The sequence below is a fragment of the Balaenoptera ricei genome, chromosome 7 (assembly GCF_028023285.1).
Source record: "Balaenoptera ricei isolate mBalRic1 chromosome 7, mBalRic1.hap2, whole genome shotgun sequence".
Taxonomy (NCBI): domain Eukaryota; kingdom Metazoa; phylum Chordata; class Mammalia; order Artiodactyla; family Balaenopteridae; genus Balaenoptera; species Balaenoptera ricei.
Genome location: NC_082645.1, coordinates 55,033,658 through 55,055,664, shown reverse-complemented (window position 1 = coordinate 55,055,664; position 22,007 = coordinate 55,033,658). Strand labels below are relative to the sequence as shown.

Below are 22,007 nucleotides of genomic sequence, written 5' to 3'. Positions count from 1 at the left end.
TGAGCTTGTTCAGATGTTTGCCACCGGTACAACTAGTATTCGTGCTGCTTGGACTCAGGTTTTGCCTAATGGCACTGCTAGAGGTTATGGGCATTTAAGCAAGTTCTTAAAAAAGTTTTTCTTGATCATTTCTGCTCCCCTCTATTCCTTAAAGAAAAGCTAGTAGGTAATCTAAGGTAGGGCTATTTCAAGTGTCAATATAAGCAGCTTAGGAAGGATTTACCTTTTTCCTCTAATACTTTAGACTGGTTTAAATTCTTTTTCTGATATGACCCATTCTAATTATGTATTTATTTTTCAGTTCATTCAGCAAGAGGCTTGCATTAGTTGAATTCCAACTAGGAATGATATGAACCAATTATACAGCAAATTTAGTTTCATTTAATATAGTATGTTGCATTCATATGGGAGGTGATGGTCTAAGGAAGTATTAGATGTGGTCTATTTGCATGATTTTGTTATTTTATGTTACCAGCTATTTAGGCAGATTGCAAAGGCATATATATTTTAAAAAATTATCTGCATTAATCTTTTTTGCTATTATTGTCCACTATTGAGAAATTTAAATAATAATTTATTTTGACATAGTGGCATCTTTGGATGGTTCTCATACTTTCCTTTAATTATATGGGAACATAATCTCAAACTGATTTCGGGAATATATTGCAGTTTTACTGTACATCTGTTGAGGCTGGATGCTCATTTTGAACTGAGATATTCTAGGACTAAATTTATTCCTAAAGGAGATTCAGAAACACATTTTTAAAAATCTGACATAATAAATATGCCTCATCATCTGTTCTTAAAGCACTTAACTATATTTATAGATTTATATTTTCTGACTATGAAAGTAATACATGTACATTGTAGAAAAATTTTAGAATACAATAATATCTGAATTAATAAATATCACCATTGGCGATAACCAGCTAAACTATTATATGGTAAATGACATCTCTTCGTGTCAGTAAATATTGATCTACAAATTAACAGAATGAGTTTTAATGGCCACCTAAAATTTTATTAAGTAAATATGCTATCATTTTCTCCTAGGTGGCCATTTCAGGTTATTTTAATTTTTTCTATTATAAATAGTTCTGCCATAAATATGCTTCTTTTTGGTCTTATCCATTTATGTCCTTAAGATAATTCATAGAAGTGAAAATATTGAGGTAGTTTTGCACTTTATTTTGCTGATTCTTTAAAGTCTTATCTTCTTTAGCCTGAAAGTAATTTTTTAAAAAAGATACAATATCTATTAGTTTTAAATGCTACTTGCAAATATCCTGGAAATATTTTATTCTAAAAGGTAATTTTTCTGTTATAAATAGAAACATTCCTTATGATGTTTCTAAAAATATTTCAAAATTTTCATCCTGTAGTTATATTTCTCAGTTATTTAAAAGTGGATTTTAAAACAGTCACTTATAATGGAAAATATTTTTATTCTGTGATGTTTTAAAATTTTGTTTGATTAAAACTTATTTTGTTTTTCTGATTATAAAAGTGAAAACTATTTCTTACAGAAAGGTCAGAAAATAAAAATATAAAAAATGTTAAACACTAGAATTCTACCCCTTCCAGGGTAAGTGCTGTGAGAACCTTAGTATATATGATCACAGTTTTGATGTCAGTTTTTTCTTTTTTCTCCCATTAGGCACAGTGCCTTGAGATGCGCCAGAATTATTCAGGTGCTCTGGAGACTGTGAACCAGATAATCATGAACTTTCCAAGTTTCCTTCCTGCTTTTGTAAAGAAAATGAAACTACAACTAGCCTTGCAGGATTGGGACCAGACGGTTGAGACAGCACAGAGGTTAAGTAAAAAAAGATGTCACAAGTATCTTTGGATCTGGTTATAATTTTGAGAAAAAAGAAAATCTATGTGTATTTTTTTCTTATAAGGTTCTTTTAATTTGAATTTTTCAAACAATATAGAATTGAGGAAAACCTTAACGTTGCATTGTTTTTAAAGGCTGAATTTATTGATTTACATAAATATCTGGGTAGCTATTCTAAAACACTCTTATATGCAGAAAGACAAATATCCCTGACCTCATGAAGCTTATATAATAAGCAGAACAAGTAAGAAATTACATAGTTATTACATAAGTGCTACGTAATTACGTAGTAATTACGTAGAATTACGTAGTTAAAAAGTTATAAGTGCAATGGAGAAAAAATAAAGCCGGAAAGTGAAATAGGGACCAGGGGGAGGGGCTTCAATTTTATGGGTTGGCAGGGAAGGCCTGTTAGAAGATGGCGTTTGACAGAGGGAGCAAGCTTGCAGACGTCCCGGAGAAGCCTGCAGTAAGAAGCAAATACAAGTGCAGAGACCTTGAGGCAAGAGTACGTGTCATATGGTTAAGGATGGGAAGGAGCAAGATGACTAGGCGGTGACGTCAGAGCACGGGGTCTTGTTGGTCATGGTAAAGATTTTGGTTTTTCTTCTGAAGTGTGAAGGCATTGGAGGATTCCCTCTCTCCTTTCCTCCCTTCCTGCTTTGTTCGTCTTTCTCCCCAACAACCCCCTCCTCTTTTTGTTCTTGCTAAATAAGTTAAAGAAACCAGTATTTTTATCCTACAGGTTTTGAATGATATGAATTGTATTGATTGTATGCCATATAACTGTGTAGCTTATTGCTTATCCTCAGTATTTCTAATAAATTGGTGATGGATCTAGAGACTAGGTTAGATTCACATTCAATATTTGTTTCTTTGTTTGGCAGTTAATTCGTAAGTGCTGATGTGTTCTTCCATCAAAGAGACACAATCTATGCTTGTCTCTCTTTTTTTGTGGTATTAGCAGCAATTCGAGCTCAGTACCTGGGTACTTGGTTTAGGATTACAGTATGGTTATGTCATTCTTTCTGCGTTTCTTAGCTAGAATCCTCCTATAAAGAAAAACTTCCAACCTGCTGATTGGTTATCTAGTGTTACAGTTCGTGTAAGAAAAGTTGGATAAATGCGTGAGTCTTTTCCCTTATTTCCAGGTTTCAGAAACAAACAAGAAAGGCCCCTAGCATCCCCAGCATTCCCCATTGGTGATTGATAGTGGTTTGGGTTTGTTTATATCACATGGATTAAACTTGGGTGTTTCTAACCATTTTGGTTATTATAATTGCTCAGATTGAGTTATCTTTGGCCATTAGTAGCTTCTTCAAGTTAGTTCTTGAGTCTTTTTTGACGTGACCCTAGTAGTCTTTGATAGTTTCCTTACTATTTGGTATGGCAAGATATACCAGGGTTATTTTGTGTATTTACTGCCCTGTATAGGTATCAGCCGTGGTCCAGGGCAATCTAATTCCTTTCACTGAGAAATGGTATTTGGAGACCACAATTTGGGTATAAGTAGCTTTCTGATGTTTATATATTTCCAGATTTCCTCTCTAGGCACTGTGGGGGGGTGGGTGGGAGTGGGAGGTATCCACATAATGTATAAATATATGCATATATCTTGGGGGGCATTTAAAAAGTGAAAAATAGACTTGTTATATAGCTTTTAAACTTGATTTTTCTTTAACTTAGTATTTCATGGATATCCTTTTATGTTTATTAACAATGAATAGCATCTATAAAGTGAACATAAATATAGTTTATTTTATCTTTCCCGATTGGTAGGCATGTTTCTAATTTTTTGCTGTTCTAAATATTGCAGTGAACACACACACACACGCACACACATACACACATACACACACCTTTATACACATATAGGAGTATTTCTGAAGGATGGTTTCCCAAATGAGGGATTACTAATTTAAAGGGAATTATATTTTTTTAGGGCAAGCTAAGCTCCTCTAAAAAGTAGATCCAAACATATGTTTTAGCACAGTGAGCTTTTTTTTTGGTCACACGTAACTGTTTTGAGTGGGTGTAAGATTTGATCAGGCAGCATTCTTCCATACTGTCTTCACGGGACCCAAGCTCTCCATCTTGCAACTCTGCCATTTCCTAAAACCTCATGACATTGGTGTCCAGCTGGTAAGAGGGAAAAGAGTGTGGAGGAGTCATTCCGCTTTTCTTAAAAGCCCAGGCCCAGAAATGCCATAAACTGCTTCCTCTCACGTTGGCCGTGGCTACGTGCGGAGATGGCTGGGAAGTGTTGGCTAGCCCTGAGCCCAAGCAAGTAGGGGAGAGTGGACTTGAGGAGAGATTGCAGTCTCTGCCTCAGGTATACACATTTGACGTTTTGATAAATGCTGTCAAATTGTTCTTGTAAGAAATTATACTAAGATTCTCATTAGTAGTCTATTGCATGCCCACCCCCTATCCTTACCAATTCTGGCTATTGTCAATGTGGGGTTTTTATTTGTTTTTTAAACAATCTGGTAGAATAAGAATGGTGACTTAATTTTATTTTCATTTCCTTGATCATGTTGCCATTGAGCATCTTTTTTATGCTAAAAGCTATTTTTTTTCTGTATATTGACTTGTCCTTTTTTTCTTTTTAACTGGATCTGTCCTTTCCTTTATTTCTAATGGATTTTTACATCTTTTAGGGGAAATTCTCCATCATGTTTCTTTTTTGATAGCTTTTGGCCCTTCTTTTGCAGTTGACTATCAGAATAACTTGTTTAAAAAAAAGAAAAACTTTATAAGATATTGGGTTGAATTACATTAAGTCTGTAGATTATTTGGGGAGAATTTTTTTAACCCCAAATGAGTATTATCATTAGGCAGCTATTGATCTACAGCAAACAACCACACATCTCAGGGCATGTGATACTGTGCACTCATTTGTACTTCGGTGTGGGTCATCTAGGGTCACTGACCCAGTCCAGATGTGGCTGGGACTCTGCTTCAAGTTTCAGATCCAGCCGGGAGGGCGTGGCACCTCATTGCAGTTTGGACTCTGGTCCACTCGAAGGGTGTTCTTCTCTGGGCTCCAGCCAAAGAACACCAGCTTCCTAGAGGAAGCCCTTCTTATGGTGATAGCAGAGTTGCAGAGGACAAGCAGAAATATGCAATGCCTCTGAAACAGGCGTGGCACACCGCCATTCCTATCCACATCCCATTGGCCAAGAAAAATGTCCAGGTTTATAGTTGGGGGCAGTGAAGCACAAGCCAGCATTTGTAGGGGGAACTGCTCAGTTACATGGCAGAAAGCATGTAATCAGGGAGAGTGAAAAAGCTGGAGCTAATAATTCAACATAGCATCCCGTGCATGATAAGAAACCTAGTGTGTTACCCCATTTATTCAGTTCCGTTTCTGAATACCCTTGATAAAGTTTTATAGGAATTTCTGTAGCTTTTGCATATTTCTTACTAAGTTTTGTTTTTGTTCCTATTATTAAAAGGATTTTTTAATAACATTTTCTAATTTATTTTTACCACATTGGATCTATTTTAATGTTGTGAATTCCATTAATAGAGTTTTTGATATTCAGCCCATCTTTACATTCCTGGAATTCTTGTAATAAATCTGTGTGGTCAGGGTGAATTATTCTTTTAATATACTGTTGAGTATGGTAGAATGTATTCACATCTTTCGTAAACATATGAAAATTAAGATCCAGAGATTCTTTGGGGTTTAAATAATGAGATTGATAATTTTCATAAAGGAGATGTCACTTTACTAATTAAAATTTCTTATTTAGACAGTGGAATAATCAGCAAACCAAGTTTTCAAGCCGTCAAATAAAAATACGTAACATTAACTGAAAATTTTTTTTCAGGTTAATGCTGCAAGATAATCAAAATGTGGAAGCACTAAGAATGATGGCCCTTTACTATTTGTGTAGGGAGGGGGATATAGAGAAGGTAAGTTGTATTGTACTATTATATTTATGTTTCCTATACTAAATATGTATTTAGTTACACACACACATGCACATACAAAAGAGCCTTGAAGTGCTGTCATGGTAGTTTTTAGTTGATTCCTAGAAATGTACCTTAACAAAGAGGTGGGTTTGTTAAATCACCTAGTAAAGCAAAAATATCATGTAGTTAAAATTGCCCATGAAAACTTTTAAAATTATTAACTACAGCATGTGCTGTTTCTATGTAAAACTCATGTGCAGCAATATATATGATTAATGTAACAAGTGATACTGGGTATGGAAGAGAACATATATAAAATATAATTCATAGTACTTTTACAATTTTATTGAGTTTGCATAAGTTAAATGGGTTTAGGATGAAATCCCATTGGACCTTATAAGGCACATGTTTTCTCTGCTAGTGAACACATTGACTGTATACTAGATTATGGAATGCCAAAATCCAGTCTGAAGTAAATAGTATTATAACAAGTAATAGATTTAGACTGGTATTTAGTCTGGCTAAATTGGATAATGTGATAGTACCTAGTAAGTACTTCAGTAAATACTAAAAGAATCTTAGAGGAGCAACTCTTCAGTAAATTTTCCAGGCATTGAAATTATTTATGTCAAGTATCTGATTTTTCTGTTCTAGAAAATATTTTAAATATAAACCAAGCTATCTAGGTAATCCAAGGACTGATCTCATATTATAGTAATGTTTGTAAATGTGTTATCATTCATATCTCGTGTGTTACGAATTAATTATTGGAGAGGGAGCTTGGCATGTATAGTTAATTGAATATTATGGGTATCTTTACCCACCCTTAGGAAACCCAAAGGTTTCCATTCAATAACAGTTATTAAGGAAACACATTTTAAAATGCAGTTATTTATTTATAATTATTGAACTTTTTATAAAAGGACCTTTTATCCTCTTGCAACATATAAGATTTCATTGGAAGAAGGGGACTTTATAAAAGCAAAGATCTTTTTAAATATTAATAATAATATTTATTAGTGTACATGTCATGTATTATGTTCTTTTATTCTTAGTTTATTTTTAAATAACACTGAATACTTTTTGTTTTAGGCTGCCACCAAGCTGGAGAACTTAGGAAATGCACTGGATGCCATGGAACCACAGAATGCTCAACTTTTTTATAATATCACGATGGCCTTCAGCAGAACTGTAAGAGTGCCAGCAGAGCTCTGTTACTTGTAGCTGGAAATACAGAATTAGTCACAAATGTTGAGGCACCAAAAAGCACATGACCTAGAGTGAAAATGTGATGTGTCTATAAATATGTGATACGTTCTTAAGGTAGTTCAGAGGAGATACAGTTTCCAGCTATCAGAAGCCATCACGGAGGCATCATGGAGGAAGTGGCACCCGTGAATCCTTTAAGGATAGGGAAGTGCCTTCCAGACAAAGGAAATGGGAATCAGAGCGTAGGATTTACGACTAGGGTTGTTCTTTTGTTTTATGTTTTTAAAACTATTTTTTGAATGTTGTAAAGTGGGTAGTAGACTATTTGGGTGGGGGAAGTGGTTGCTATCTTATTTTTTTATAATAATAAAGAAATGATTTTATTACAAGCACCCAGTAAAAAGAAGGTAATTGGGAATGGAATAGCAAAATACAGCAGAATTTTAAAATCACTACAAATGAGAGGATTGAAAAGTTAACTAGAAAACAGTAAATAAGGAAAGGAGACACAGAGTAAGTAAAATAATTATTAAAATAAAGTTGAAAGAAAATAATCAAGGCTATTAATTGTTAAATGACATGAATAAACTGAATTCTCTTATTTAAAAACAAAGATTGTCGGATCATGTGAAATTTAGAGGAACTGCCCCTGTCCCGCCTGCCCCACTATTATGGAAGTTTGAGTTAAGGGGGGGTATTTACCTTTTTTTATTTACCTACTGCCAGACACGTGGTTTTTATTACTTTACAACAAATCAAACAATTTAGTAAGTAACGACTCTTCAAAGTTGTTATGTTCAAAAAGTATATACTTATTCTGACAGCATTGCCATTTCTTGAAATAATTTTGAAGGCTTTTTTTCAAGAAGATTCTAAGGCGTGGTTCTCACTGGTGGTATACTTGTCTTTAGGGGTAAAGCAGATCCTTGTCCTAGTTTTTGATTCAATAAAAATATATATATTCAATAAAATATATATATCTCTATATATTACTCTAGATATACACACACGTATATATACACACACACACATAAATATATATAAAACCTTAAAGTAATGATTTTCGTTTCTGATCATGAGACAGTTTGAAAAGAGAGCTCTGAAGATTTTGCTTGTGCAGCATCATTAGAAGCAGTAAACTTTTCAAGATAGCTGTTTTTTAAAAGCATTACTCATAAGGTTGTTTAAGTTCTGTTAGGATATGAACTCTTGCTGCACTGTCTAGATAGTAAATAGAGCAGTTTCATTTTTCTTTATGAAATAATTTTATTTTTTTCCTACATTCTGAATCTGTGAAATAAAAATTATTTATGTGTACATTTAGAAAAAATGAATTCTTCCGAGTGGAAGTGTTTTAATCTAACTTAAATTTTTTTTTTCTTTTTAGTGTGGACGTAGTCAACTGATTCTTCAAAAAACCCAAACATTACTAGAGAGAGCTTTTAGTTTAACTCCCCAGCAATCAGAATTTGCTACAGAACTTGGATACCAAATGATTTTACAGGGGAAAGTTAAAGAGGCATTGAAGTGGTATAAGACTGCCATGACACTAGATGAAACCAGTGTCTCTGCACTAATTGGTATGACAACCATATCTATGAGTGTTCCTCATACAGATGCGAGTAATGATTGCTTTTCATACCTGCCATTAAAGAAGAAAAGACATATTTTATGGTTTTCTAAAATTAAACTGTTCTCCACTGTCTATAACAGAAAAAAAAAATCATGTACCTTTAAGAATAAAATTTTTACTTCTTAAATACTATCTTAAGAGAATAGATTTTTATGAGATAATTCACATAAATTATGAATTCCATAGTAACTGATTTTCTGTGGGTACAAAGCCACCCATTTTCTTTTCTTTCACTCTTTTTCTTCTTTCTGTCTTTGTTTTTAAATCTAAAACTTTGATGTATTATGGCAAAAAAACCGTTGTTTAATTAATATTGTTTGTGTTAGCTTGAAGTGTACGTGCCTGAAATGATGTGGATTTTTGCCATTTTTGTCTTTTTTTTTTTTTTTTTTTTTTAGGATTTATCCAATGTCAATTAATAGAAGGGCAACTACAGGACGCAGATCAGCAGTTAGAATTCCTTAGTGAAATTCAGCAGTCTATTGGAAAATCGGCGGTATAGTATTTTATTTTATCAGATGGTAGATCCTACCTACTATTTATAAAATATGAAATTTTAAATGTCTTAATATTTAGTAATGGTTTTAGAGGGCTAATGTACACTAATTTTAATATGTAATTACATTTATTAATTTACCTCCGTGCCTAATTAGACTTAAGATTCTAAAAATCCATCCAAGCTAATATTTAAGTTAGAACAAATACTGTACATAAATAGCACTTCATATACTTTTGAAATCTAAGTAGAAATAAATGGCTTTATAGCTGCATGGAGTATTTTATGAAAACTACCTATTTTCCAGGAATTAACCTATTTACATGCAGTTCTCGCTATGAAGAAAAATAAACGACAAGAAGAAGTTATTAATTTGTTAAATGATGTCCTAGACACTCATTTTTCACACTTAGAAGATTTACCTCTTGGCATACAGTATTTTGAGAAGTTAAATCCTGATTTCTTGCTAGAAATTATTACAGAATATCTGAATTTCTGTCCATTGCAGGTAAGTAATTCTGGGACTTATTTTCAAGGATGCATTTACATGGTGTTTTATGAAAGTTGCTAATAAATTATGTTCTACATGTTAGACTATAATCGGCATCTTAAAATGGAAGTATTTGTATCTATATTAGGTGAAATAATTTTTAATGAAACTATTTACAGTAATGACTACTATCAACTAATAAATGTGTTGGTTTACAAACATTCATTTGTAATTCATAAAATCTTAAAATCTTAAATTTAAACAAACTATTAGAGGTCATTTAATTCAGACACCCACCTTGTATTTGAATCTACTCCACAACATCCTCATTAAGTGCCCATCCCATCTCTGGATGCACTCAGAGATGCAGTTCTTATTGTATAACTGTAATTATTAGACTGTATTTCCTATGTTAAGTCAGACTTCTCTTTATATTAAAAAATTCACTCGTTTATCGGTCCTTCTTCTGCTCTGGAGTGACACGTAGCAAGTCCAGTTACTTAGTCTAGGCAAGGACCATTCCTCATTCATAAAACACACCTTCAGATTTTGGAAATTAGTTTTCATGTTCCTCTAAACAATTCCAGGTTTCCAACCATTTCTTTTTTCATGACATAGTTTGAGAACGCTGGTTGTAAGCCTGAGGATATTTTTCATTTTATTAGTGCCTCATTAAGCTCACTCTTCCAAATATGGATTTGGACTGCAAAACTTAGACTAGATTCTTTGCTCCCTAATTCTGGATGTCCATCTAGCTTCCTTTTTTGTGAATCACATTACATTATCGACCCCTATTGAATTAACTGTTAACTAAAGTCCTTAGATTTGTTATTCACTGTAACTTTGGACCCAAGTGTAGGACTCTACATTTATCCCTGTGAAATTTTCTCTCTCCAGATTTATCCCATAATTCAAGATTACCTTGTCCTTTTGGATCCTGATTGTCATCTGCCTATCTAGCTCTGAGTAGAACTAAGAATGGAGCCCTCTGTTGTATTGCCAGGGAGTTCATTCCAAGTTAATGTGGATCCATTAGTCAACACTCTCATTACAGACAGTAAGCAGATGACTTGACTTTATTATACTTAACTCACAACTTAACACAGGGATATCGTGACGGGCACTAGCAAATAATTTCATTCCTAAAAGCATAGTTTTTAGCCTTCTCTCTGATTTACAGCTTCAGTAACTGTAAATGAACTTCAGTAACTGTTCATGACCTTCCCTTAGGGAACTCATGCTGCCTTTCATTGATCATCATGTCCTTTTCCAGACTTTCATAACCTATTTTTTTTTAACTAATCCGTCTGGAATCACACCTGGGGTTGATCTCAGTCTCAGTCATCATCTGTTTTCAGTTGCTAATGAGTTGGAAAGCATTTTTCAGTACTCATGCAGTGTTTAGATTTCATTCAACAAGTGCTTGTACCAGTGTGTTGCTCAGAGCTGGGGAAATAGTTTGTAAAAACAAACTACAACCCTTGCCTTCTTGAAACATGAGTACTAGCAGGAGGAGACATAATATAATTAAGTCAATCATGTAGTATGTTGGAATATCACAGAAGAAAATAACAGGGCAGAGGGGGTAGTAATTTTAGATAAGGTGGTCTGGGTAGGCCTCATTAAGATGGTAAAATTTGAACAAAAACTTGAAGGTCGTGGGAATATGGTATAGAGTGTTTCTGGCAAAGGGAGCCGTCATGCAGGTGGCCCAAAGGGACACAGGGATGCGTGTGCCCAGGAGAGAGTGAGGAGTTGGGGAGTGGTCACCACGAGGCCTCAGCACAGAGACCAGTGTGGTAACTTCTGTGGCTTCAGTTCTGAGTACAGTGGGGAGCCACTAGAAGGCTTCCAGCACGATCCAGTTCAGCATTTTAAAAGGAGTCTTCTGGCAGCTGTGCTGAGAGTAAACTGTACAAGGAGCAAGAAATAACGTGTTGAATGGTAGTTGGGTCCCTAGTCCACAGACATCCTATTTTTCCATAATATAACCTTCATCAGCATGATAGAATCTGATTAGCATTTAAAATGCTGTTTTCGTGGGGAAATATCAGAAAGGCAGACTTGTCTCTCCAGCTCCGTTTCTACTTTGGCCCTTTTATATATATATACTTTCTAAAACCAAACATATTATCTTAGAGGTTGTCCATGTAAGTCCTGGTTTTTTTCTATGATTCTCTGTGAAATTACAGTAAAAAACAATGGTTGTTTTCAATGAGTAATTCTTAGCAATTGGCAGAGAACATTATCAGAACTTCACCCTTTTACCTATGCTTTCATTATTTCCAGTTACACTGAAGAAATAAATGTTTTAAGAATATACTCTGTACCCATTACTGTGTGAAGAAGTTTTAAATGTCTGGTCTTCGAGACACATAAAGACCCTTAGCCCTATAAAAGAGGCAAAACTAAATATGAAACTACTATAGAACTGTATAAGACAAAGAATGCTGAATTATTATGTAGATTATAAGTGCTATAGAAATTTCAAGAAGTTGAAGTGTTCTAGGCACCAATAGTTTTATACTCTGAAAATCCTTGTGAGCACACATTTTTTTGGTGCCTCAACATAGTGAGAAGATAACCACACTTTCTTGTTAGTAACAGTGGCTCTTCGTAGGAGTGACGGTCAGTAACAGGCGGTGCTCAAGTTAAGAATCTGTGTATGTGCAGTGTAAGATTGGGGGGATGGGAGGATCATCCTTCAGATAAAGGAAGGAGCATTAGTAAGGCAAAGCAGGGAGAATGAACATTTGATATTTAAACTATAATATCACATTTCTAAGTTGTGAGTGAATAACCACTGGATAAAGATGGGTTGAATAGACAGCCATTAAAAGAATAAAAAAGTGGTCTAGTACTGCTTTAGTTATCGTATTCACTATTAATAAAAAGAGAAAAAAAATTTGAGGGCCTACAACATGCCAGGCGGAAAAGTGGGGAATATGAAGGTATGAGACATTTGGTGTAGTATACGTGAGTGTTCAACCTTCGGATTTTTACTAGAATGATGAAATCTGAATTCTCTAAAAACTGACCTTACAGTATTCTAGGGGGTGGTGCAAGTTACTCAACTGAGTAAATCACAAGGCAGGTTTAGAGTTAGAACTCACATTGCCTTGACTCTGAATTCCAGCAAGAAACTCTACCTCTCGTTATCATTCCTTTGAACAGATATGTTTTCTTGATAAAGTTTTTAAACAGATATGCTCATTTCATATGTTATCAAATTAGTAACTGTATAATAATTTCACAGTTATTTTGCTGAGCAAAAGCCATCATTTATATAGTCTGTTCATAGATCCCAGGGAGATAAATTAGTATTAGTCCAGTCATAGTAAAACTATTGGGCAATAAATAGAATAAGAGAAATTTTAGAAAAATATGTGATTTTTGCTCTTCACATTACAATTAATATGTGTTTATTTTTAGCTAAATACTATTATAAACCTATAAAAAATGATCTGCTGATTTGTTTAGCCTGCAAGTCCTGGGCAACCTCTTTCTCCACTTCTCAGACGTTGTACCTCAATCCTGGAGACTATAGTAAGAACTGTTCCCGGTCTTCTGCAAGCTGTCTTCCTAATAGCAAAAGTGAAATATTTGTCAGGTAAGGTACACATTAAAATCTTAAAATAACCTTTATATTCTGATGTTGATAAGAACTAGTATAAACAAACTAAGCACTCCTCGTATGAATAGTCACGTAAGATAGTCACATAGAATAGTCTTCATAGAATAGTCACATAAAATGCACATTTTACGTGTGCACAGATGAGTAATTTTTATCCAAAATAAAACTGCATAACTTTACTATTTAATTCTTTAAAAAAATTACTATAAACTTCTGTGGTTCAAGTGAATTTCTGGGAAAATACAGTTCTACCACTTAGAAAAAGTCCATCAGATGGTACTAGGTCCTGGCAGTATAATTTATAGTCTTTAATCTCTCCTTTGAACAGAGTATAATTTATAATTGTTGACTCATTGGAATGACCAAATGTGATGTTCACCAGGTTTCAGGCCCTTAAGAAATTCATTGATTAATTCCTATTTAGTTTCTGTGATTGGTTATACATAGCTTTAAAAAAATATCCTGTTATAACCTTAGATTTTTAGGACACAAACATATGTATGACAATATATATAAAAATAGACCATCATATGGTACTTATGTATGTATCTTTGCTGGCTGAATGCTATGCAAAGTAAGTTAAGTTTGTAAAGTCCTATAGGACAGAAACCAACTTCAAGGTGTTCATTATCGTTAACAGTTACTTCTTGTACATAATGGAACGAGTGAAGAGTTTGACCTTACTAATTTTTTGGATTTCAGTTTTAACTGTTTTTTGGGTTTTTAAAAAATAAATTTATTTATTTATTTATTTTTGGCTGCGTTGGGTCTTCGCTGCTGCGCACGGGCTTTCTCTAGTTGCAGCGAGCGGGGGCTACTCTTCGTTGCAATGCACAGGCTTCTCATTGCGGTGGCTTCTCTTGCTGCGGAGCACGGGCTCTAGGCCCGCGGGCTTCAGTAGTTGTGGCATGCGGGCTTAGTTGCTCCGCGGCATGTGGGATCTTCCTGCACCAGGGCTCGAACCCGTGTCCCCTGCATTGGCAGGCATATTCTTAACCACTGTGTCACCACGGAAGTCCCTTTAACTGTTTTAAAAAGAGAACCAAATGATCACAAAAGCTTGTTTCACCTCTGAAATACTCTAGTTGTAAGAAGTGACTCTCTAATACCTTCTTCTGATTGAGTTCTATTGAGCCACATCATATTTCTACTTTCTTCCCAATTAGAACCGGTATCACCTACTAGGTGATCAAACTGGGACTTTGAGTTCTGTGATTAACTTAGTAAACACTCATTATTTATTTTGAATTTTGATATAAATCAGTTTCAATATAGCAATAGTTAATTGCCAAAGTCTTAGGAGGGAAAGTCTTGTATATTAACCCCATTTTTAAAAAGAGCAGCCTGAAATAATGTGAAACAGTGGTGGCACGTGTCTAAATAGCAGTATTCTTGCTAAATTGCCAACTACAGTGACTTCTGGCACCAACTACCTGGAGTTGGACTAAACTTCACAGGTTAAGGGCACAATTCTCCATCATACTGCCCTCATTTTAGATAGCAGCCACAAGTTCAGGGGTTCCCAGGGCCTCCTGCACTTCTGACTACCTTGCTACTAATTTAAGGGTTCTTATGATTCCCTTCAGGTTCGATAATTCACTGGAAAGACTCACAGAACTCAGGAAAGCACTATATCTAGGATTAGAGTGTTATGATAGCAAACTGAAATTTGAAAGTCATCCGAACCAGCAAAAGGAAGAGATGCAGAGGGTGAGGTCTGGGAGGGTCCCAGATGTGAAGCTTCCATTGTCCTCTCCCTGTGGAGTCAGGACACATCAACTTCCCGACACATCAACGTATGACGACACCTGTGGAACATTAGCAACCAAGAGAGCTCACCCAAGGTTCGGTATCCAGAGTTTTATTACATAGACATGGACTGAATCTTTGGCCATGTGGTTGAAGTCAGTCTCCAGCTCCCCTCTCCCTAGGTTAGGCTGGTATAGGTGGCTCAAAGCCCTACCCTTCTATTCACAGGGTTGTTCTTTCTGGCATGGCCAGTCACCATCCTGAGTCACATCATTAGCATAAGCTCTCAGAGCCCACCATGAATAACAAAGATTCTCCTATTGCTTGGGAAATTCCAAGATTTAGAGACTGTCTCCTGGGAACTGTCTCCCTGGGATAAAGGCCAGCCAAATTCTTTATTACATAGGACCTGACAAAGGCAGAACTGCAGGACAGAAATTTCTTCCATTTTTCTCTCAAGAGAAATTGGGCTGCTCTTAGATAAGAATGTGATATCGATGTGATCTTTGTTTTTATGGCCTGTTTTTTCCCAACAGTGATGACCCATTTCTCCATTTTGAAATACTTAGTGGCCTCCTGAAGCTAACCGGACATATTCTTCCTCCTTATCTTTAGAAGAAACAAAAAAGATTATGATTTCAGTTATTCATACAGTCCTCATTTTTTTTTCCAGTCTCTTATTTGCAAACCCTAATTCTTTTCTATGTACTCTCTCCACTTAGTAATAACCTCTTTTTTCAAGTTATTTCCTTAATCCTCCTCCTTCCTAAAAGAATATGGGGGTGGTAATTTGCATGCAAATTTATTATGCTTAATCTTCCCTTCTTTTTTTGTCTGCACAGTTCTGAGTGTTGGATTGCATCACAGTGAAAAAGAATCTAATGTTTATTATGCTTGATGGTTAACTGACAAATTTAGACACTGTATTTTAATAAGTTATTGTGCTACCCCAGCTAAATTATTGTTCATTAATCCTCTGTCTCTAAGAAAGTGTTTTCTGTTTAAATGGATTTCTATTAGAAGAAAGTTGAGCATTTGGGAACTGAAGGCCTGACTGTTAGCCTTACTTTGTCTGTTAAGGTGTCAGGTAAGGTTACAGAGAGTAATTGAATGGATACCTTAGCAGAGTTACATGGGGAGCTGGCCTAGCTACACCTACTTAAGGCCAGTTTATGAGACAGCTAAATGCAAATCAGTGTGGGTGACATCACGAAACTTCTAGCACCTAGAGTCTGTGCTGTTGTTTCTCTGAAGAGCCTCTTCTACCTTATCTGTCAGCCCAAGGTAGATTCCAATATTCTGTTCACTTTCATCTTGATCATTTCCTTCTATTTTAAGATTCCCAGATGTACTTACTAACCTATAATGGAATATAATCTGCAAAAATGCTGAATCATTACGCTGTACACCTGAAACTAACGCAGTATTGTAAACCAACTACAATAAATGAAAAAGACTTCCAGATGTCCAATACCTGTGGTTCCAAAACATTTGATATTTCAGTTAGTATTTAAAGGCATTTTAAATCTGTAACTCACATTTCTAAACCCCTGGAATATATCCTTATTCCTTTTTTGGTTATTTTTTGTACAGTAGTAAAATTTCTAGCCTAGATGTGGCACTATAACATTCTGTTTAAATTTCTATGTCTTAACATAACTTATTTTAATGAAATTGTAAATTAAAAAAATTTTTTTGACAGGGAAAATACAGGTACATTTAAAGGGCTCTCAGTTACAGTGGTGATGGATTCAGATTTTTTCACATACTTTTCCTGATTTGCTCCTTACGACCAAGGAATGGCCTGGCTTTAGGTGTATTCTTTCATGCGTATTAGAAAGAAACTGACTAGTGCAGGTAGAGGTTAAGCTAAGGCCTTACGAACAGAGAACTTTCAAGTTCAAACACCAGAACTATCCATAGACTAAATACTTTTCTCCGTGTTCTCTCAGGTTTCCTCTTGATCATTTTGTATTATAATAGTGCTTTGTTTCCTCATTAGGTGATACTGAAGCAGCTTATAATAATCTGCAGCATTGCCTAGAACACAGTCCTTCCTATGCAGATGCCCATCTCCTGATGGCTCAGGTTTATTTGTCTCAGGAAAAATTCAAATTGTGTTCTCAGTCTCTTGAACTTTGTCTGAGCTATAATTTTAAGGTAAGTGTTCCAGACTCAAGTGGATGAGACATATCGCCCTCCTTGAACCTTTAGCGAATGTTTACATATTCAACTATTTTGTTTTTTAGCCTGTAATATTTTGCTAATAAATGCATTTTTAATGGAAAATATTTTGAACTCATTAGCAGTAGGAGAAAAAAATGGAGGCAACTGTGGTGTAGTTAAACAACTATATGGACTTGGCAACAAAAGACCTGGAGATAGTGTCTGGTCTTTTCACCTGTTTCTCTCTGAAGCTCAGTTTTCTTTTCTAGAAAACTTATATAATAATACCCTACAATTATAGTGAACATTAAATGCAATGTGAATATGTAGAGATAATTGTAGACTGTAGAGCATTGTGCCAAATATTTTTATGTATAAGGATTTTATTTTATTGCCTGTTTCTTTCTTGGACCTTGGTTTTTAATAACTTCTTTTTAGATACATCATCAGAGAACAGCTAGTCATTTTGAAAGTTGGTATGTGGTTTGAGGATATAAACACACTAGATTTCTATTCAAGATATTCAGTGTGAACATCTCATATTCCTGAGCATTACGGAAAATCCTAGGTTGAGGGGCTTCCTGAGCGACCTGGAGTCAAGGAGGAGCCTCTCAGACTTTTGCTTTGGTTGGCAGTGTCTTGAGCCCTTCGATGTGAGAACCCTTTAGTGCACTGGAGACTTCAAGCTCCAGGCAAGGTTTGCAGAAGATAATGCCTGCTCCTTAGGACGGTAGTTCTCAAGACTGCTGGTGCATTGTGACCCCAGTGCCAGTGCCCCACCCAGTGAATCAGAATCTCTGAGAGAAGAGCGTAAGCATGATTGTTTACACAAGGCCCACAGGTAAACACGATGCCTAGCTATGGCTCAGAACCCAGCATTAGGAGGACTGTAGCCATCCCGGAGGTTAGATGGCTGCCACATCCTCTCATTCTGGACCATCTTCTTCCCTTTGACTCCTTCCTCATCTTTTGTCATTCTCTTTATTTTTTTCTGTATATGCTGTTGATAGCCAAAATAAAGACAGGAGATTCATTACTACGTGTTTCGGAGTAGTATCAAAGGGTAAAACCAATGTTTGATTAACGTGTCCTGAAATTTTTAATCTTAAATTATTTATGTATTTATTTATTTACTTTATTTATTTTGGCTACGTTGGGTCTTTGTTGCTGCGCGCGGGCTTTCTCTAGTTGCAGCAAGGGGGCTACTCTTCGTTGCGGTGCGCGGGCTTCTCATTGCGGTGGCTTCTCTTGTTGCGGAGCATGCGCTCTAGGCACGCGGCCTTGTGACTCGTGGGCTCTAGAGCGCAGGCTCAGTAGTTGTGGTGCACAGACTCAGTTGCTCTGCGGCATGTGGGATCTTCCTGGACCAGGGCTCGAACCCGTGTCCCCTGCATTGGCAGGTGGATTCTTAACCACTGTGCCACCAGGGAAGCTCTGAAATTTTTAATCTTAAGATTAGAAAATAAAGAAAAGACAAGAAACTGTGTAGAAATCTGATAACTTTATTTCAGTACGAGAAGTCTGAGGTAAAGAAATCCATTTCCTGAAAACTAAAATAATTTCTTAGAATATATTTGCTAGCCTTATAAACTTTATGTGCAATTTCTTTCCTCTCGTGGTAGAAGCATTTAACTTGTTTGTTAACCAGCGGAACACTAGGTAGTGTCAGGTTACCTGAATTCTGATTTAATATAATAAATGATCAGAACATGAGTAAGAGGACAGAAATAGACCTCATGCATACAATCACAGGGTAGACTGTCCTCAAAGATCCTATTACTATAACATTTGATAGATTGTAAACTATGTGTTGATGTTGTAAACACTCCAAGGAAGTATTTCTGAATGTTATTTTTTCAGGTGAGAGAATATCCTTTATATCATTTGATAAAAGCTCAGTCACAAAAGAAAATGGGAGAAATAACAGAAGCAATTAAAACCCTGCATATGGCAATGAGTTTACCAGGAATGAGGAGAACTGGAACTTCCGCAAAGTCAAAATACAGAAAAACTGAAGTCGATGCAAGCCATCGTTTATCAGTCTTTCTTGAGTTGGTAGAGGTTCACCGCTTAAATGGAGAACAGGTAGGTCAAGTGTAATTCAATGGCTCAGATCTGAACTTTGTTATTCAAGTATATAGAGTCATAGGAAATGAAAAAGCTAAAATTCACTTGACCAAGTGGTAAAGTTTAGAAAATTTATTCTCATCACTTGGCACCAGATCATGTTACTTTCTATAGCCCCTGAAGTTAGACATAGTTTGTACTGGGATGACTTTATGTATCAGTGTACTTACATTGGCTACCATGAGATGTGATACTAGATATACACTGTATGTGTAATATAAGTAATAATATGATGTAATGTGATGTACTGTATGTATTAATATAATGTGTATAATAATATAATGTATGATTACTTTGGCTATCATGAAATGTAATAATATAATATAGTTATAATTCTGTGAATTCCTAAAAGGGCTCTCACACACACACACACACACACACACACACACACACACACACACACAGATGTACTACTGGAATAAAATCAAAGTACCAATCTGAAATTCTAATAGTTGAGAAAATAAAAGAACCACTGAAATAATACAGCTTTGGTAAACTACTAGGACAATCATAAAATCAAATACTTAAAAAAATACAGATAGATCATAAAATCAAATACTTAAAGAATAATATAGATAGGTAGATGGATAGATAGGTAGAAAGAAGGCAAACAAAAATGTAATTCTGAGAAAAGAATTAGAACCTTGTAGAAAATGAGAACTTAACATCATTTATATATATTTTTCAAGTTGCAGCTGTTGCTAATCAGTTATTTCATATTTCATATTTTAGTGGAAATTAAGAAGGCTGTGTCCAGATACTTGCTGAATCTCAAAGAATTTCCAGTTCACTAATAAATTAATGTAAAATGCACTTAAGAAGAAGAACCAATTCTACTATAGATAGTTGATTCTGAAATGCACTGTTCTTTTCACATTTTAGCGTTTCTTAAATCAGAATATTTTAAAATCTCTAAAGTTGAGATGAATTAAAATCAATGACATTTTAGATTCGTTGAGGTACAGATTTGGAAATTAGGAAATATATTCACCTGGGGTATAACAAAAATGACGTCCTAGTGTAGGGAATAACGTAATCTGCTATGTAATGTAGAGCCACCGGGTACAGAGGGTGACTGTGGACTGGATCCCATTGAAGATGCAGTAATGAACATGGCTAAGAATTTAAGCTTTGGAGTCAGGCTGGTTCTATCATTTGTTAACTTCTTAACTGTCTGAATCTCATTTTACTTACTGCAAAGTGGGGGGTAATTATAGTAACTACCTTAGAGGATTTTTGTGAGAATTAAATGGGTTAATATTTACAATGCTGGGTGCAAAGTAAATGTTTATTAAATTATAATAGCAACAAGTCTTATGTAGAAACTGCTGTTGTCCTAGTTATGAGAACACTTTTCAGCTAACAAATATTTATAATGTCATCTTAATTTGGTCTCTGAGCTTAGTTTTAAATTTTTGTACTTTTCAAAAAATCTATCATTATTTCACAAATATCATAACTGTACTAGCATTTATTGTTCATTCTGTATTAGTAGAAAACCTTAGTTTGTAGTGTAATTTGTTGAAATTTTGAATGTCACTTTAATTTCACCTTTACAGCATGAGGCGGCCAAAGTTTTACAAGATGCCATCCATGAATTTTCCGGGACATCTGAAGAGTTGCGTGTCACTATTGCTAACGCAGACCTAGCTCTGGCCCAGGGAGATGTGGAGCGGGCTTTAAGCATGCTTCAGAATGTTACATCTGAGCAGCCTTATTTCATAGAGACCAAAGAAAAAATGGCAGATATATATCTGAAGCACAGAAAAGAGAAGATGTTATATATCACTTGTTACAGGTAAATGGTTCTTTCAACCCATTATATTTTGACAACATTTATCTCCTAAAATTAATCCCCAAATTTCTTTCTTTTAACTGCTTTTCAGATATTTTATAGATCCCTTCCTTAATGTGTTCTTGCTTCCTTCTACTACCACCAAACACAGTCACTCTAACCAAGTTACTCACTCTCCCTAAAATGTAAATCATGGTAATTATGATTTATTTCAACCTGTGGCTTACTTTAGTTTCTCAGCTCTCCTCTCTCATCAGATGTTATTTTTGGACTTTGAAAGAGCTACAATTACATGTATTCTAATAGCTTAAAAGCATTATGTAATGTAACAATTTAGGGGCTATATAGTCACATTTAACACTCAGTATCATAGTTATAGCAGAAGAAAATTATGGCTTAGTATATACCACACTAAGGCATGGATTACAGAAATGGCAGGGGTTTAAAAAGTGTCATACACTGACGCCCTTAGGAGTTACTGGGATACACGAAACACACACACACATGAGACATGGGTGCACACATGCACACACAGTTTGCTCTTACACTTCTCCCCAAACAAAAAGATAAAGATACAAGCACACACTCCGTGTGAGAGAAAATTAATGTTTTTATCCTTGAGAATAGTAAAATGCTGATGAATTAAGTCATATTGGTTCATCTATATTTTGTAAATATCAAAGCCCAGAAAGCTGCTCAGATTCTTTGTAGGTACTGAGTGATTCAAAGAAACTGAGCAACGCCCCCTGTATAGATGGATGGACTGGAGTTTCCTAGATTATATTTTCTATGATGTTTCTAAAATATCAGCACTATCATCTCTAATGATATGACAATTTTTTTTTCACTCTTCACACTTTTTATTTTATTATTATTTTTTAACATCTTTATTGGAGTATAATTGCTTTACATTGTTGTGTTAGTTTCTGCTGTATAACAAAGTGAAT

The 22,007-nt window shown here is 35.2% G+C and overlaps 1 protein-coding gene across 7 annotated transcripts in view; it reads left to right on the top strand.

Annotated features, from left to right (window-relative positions):
- The window catches only part of TTC21B (tetratricopeptide repeat domain 21B), an 85,541-nt gene that overhangs the window by 11,956 nt on the left and 51,578 nt on the right, over positions 1-22,007 (top strand). For 6 of the 7 annotated variants that reach the window (XM_059928016.1, XM_059928011.1, XM_059928012.1 and 3 more), the window contains 10 exons: positions 1,658-1,815; positions 5,677-5,761; positions 6,854-6,952; positions 8,358-8,550; positions 9,002-9,099; positions 9,407-9,607; positions 13,070-13,199; positions 16,975-17,132; positions 18,999-19,223; positions 20,825-21,063. In XM_059928016.1, coding sequence (XP_059783999.1) covers positions 1,658-1,815; positions 5,677-5,761; positions 6,854-6,952; positions 8,358-8,550; positions 9,002-9,099; positions 9,407-9,607; positions 13,070-13,199; positions 16,975-17,132; positions 18,999-19,223; positions 20,825-21,063 — 1,586 coding nt within the window. The remainder of the gene's footprint in view (positions 1-1,657; positions 1,816-5,676; positions 5,762-6,853; positions 6,953-8,357; positions 8,551-9,001; positions 9,100-9,406; positions 9,608-13,069; positions 13,200-16,974; positions 17,133-18,998; positions 19,224-20,824; positions 21,064-22,007) is intronic. The other variant, XM_059928015.1, reaches the window with a different exon arrangement.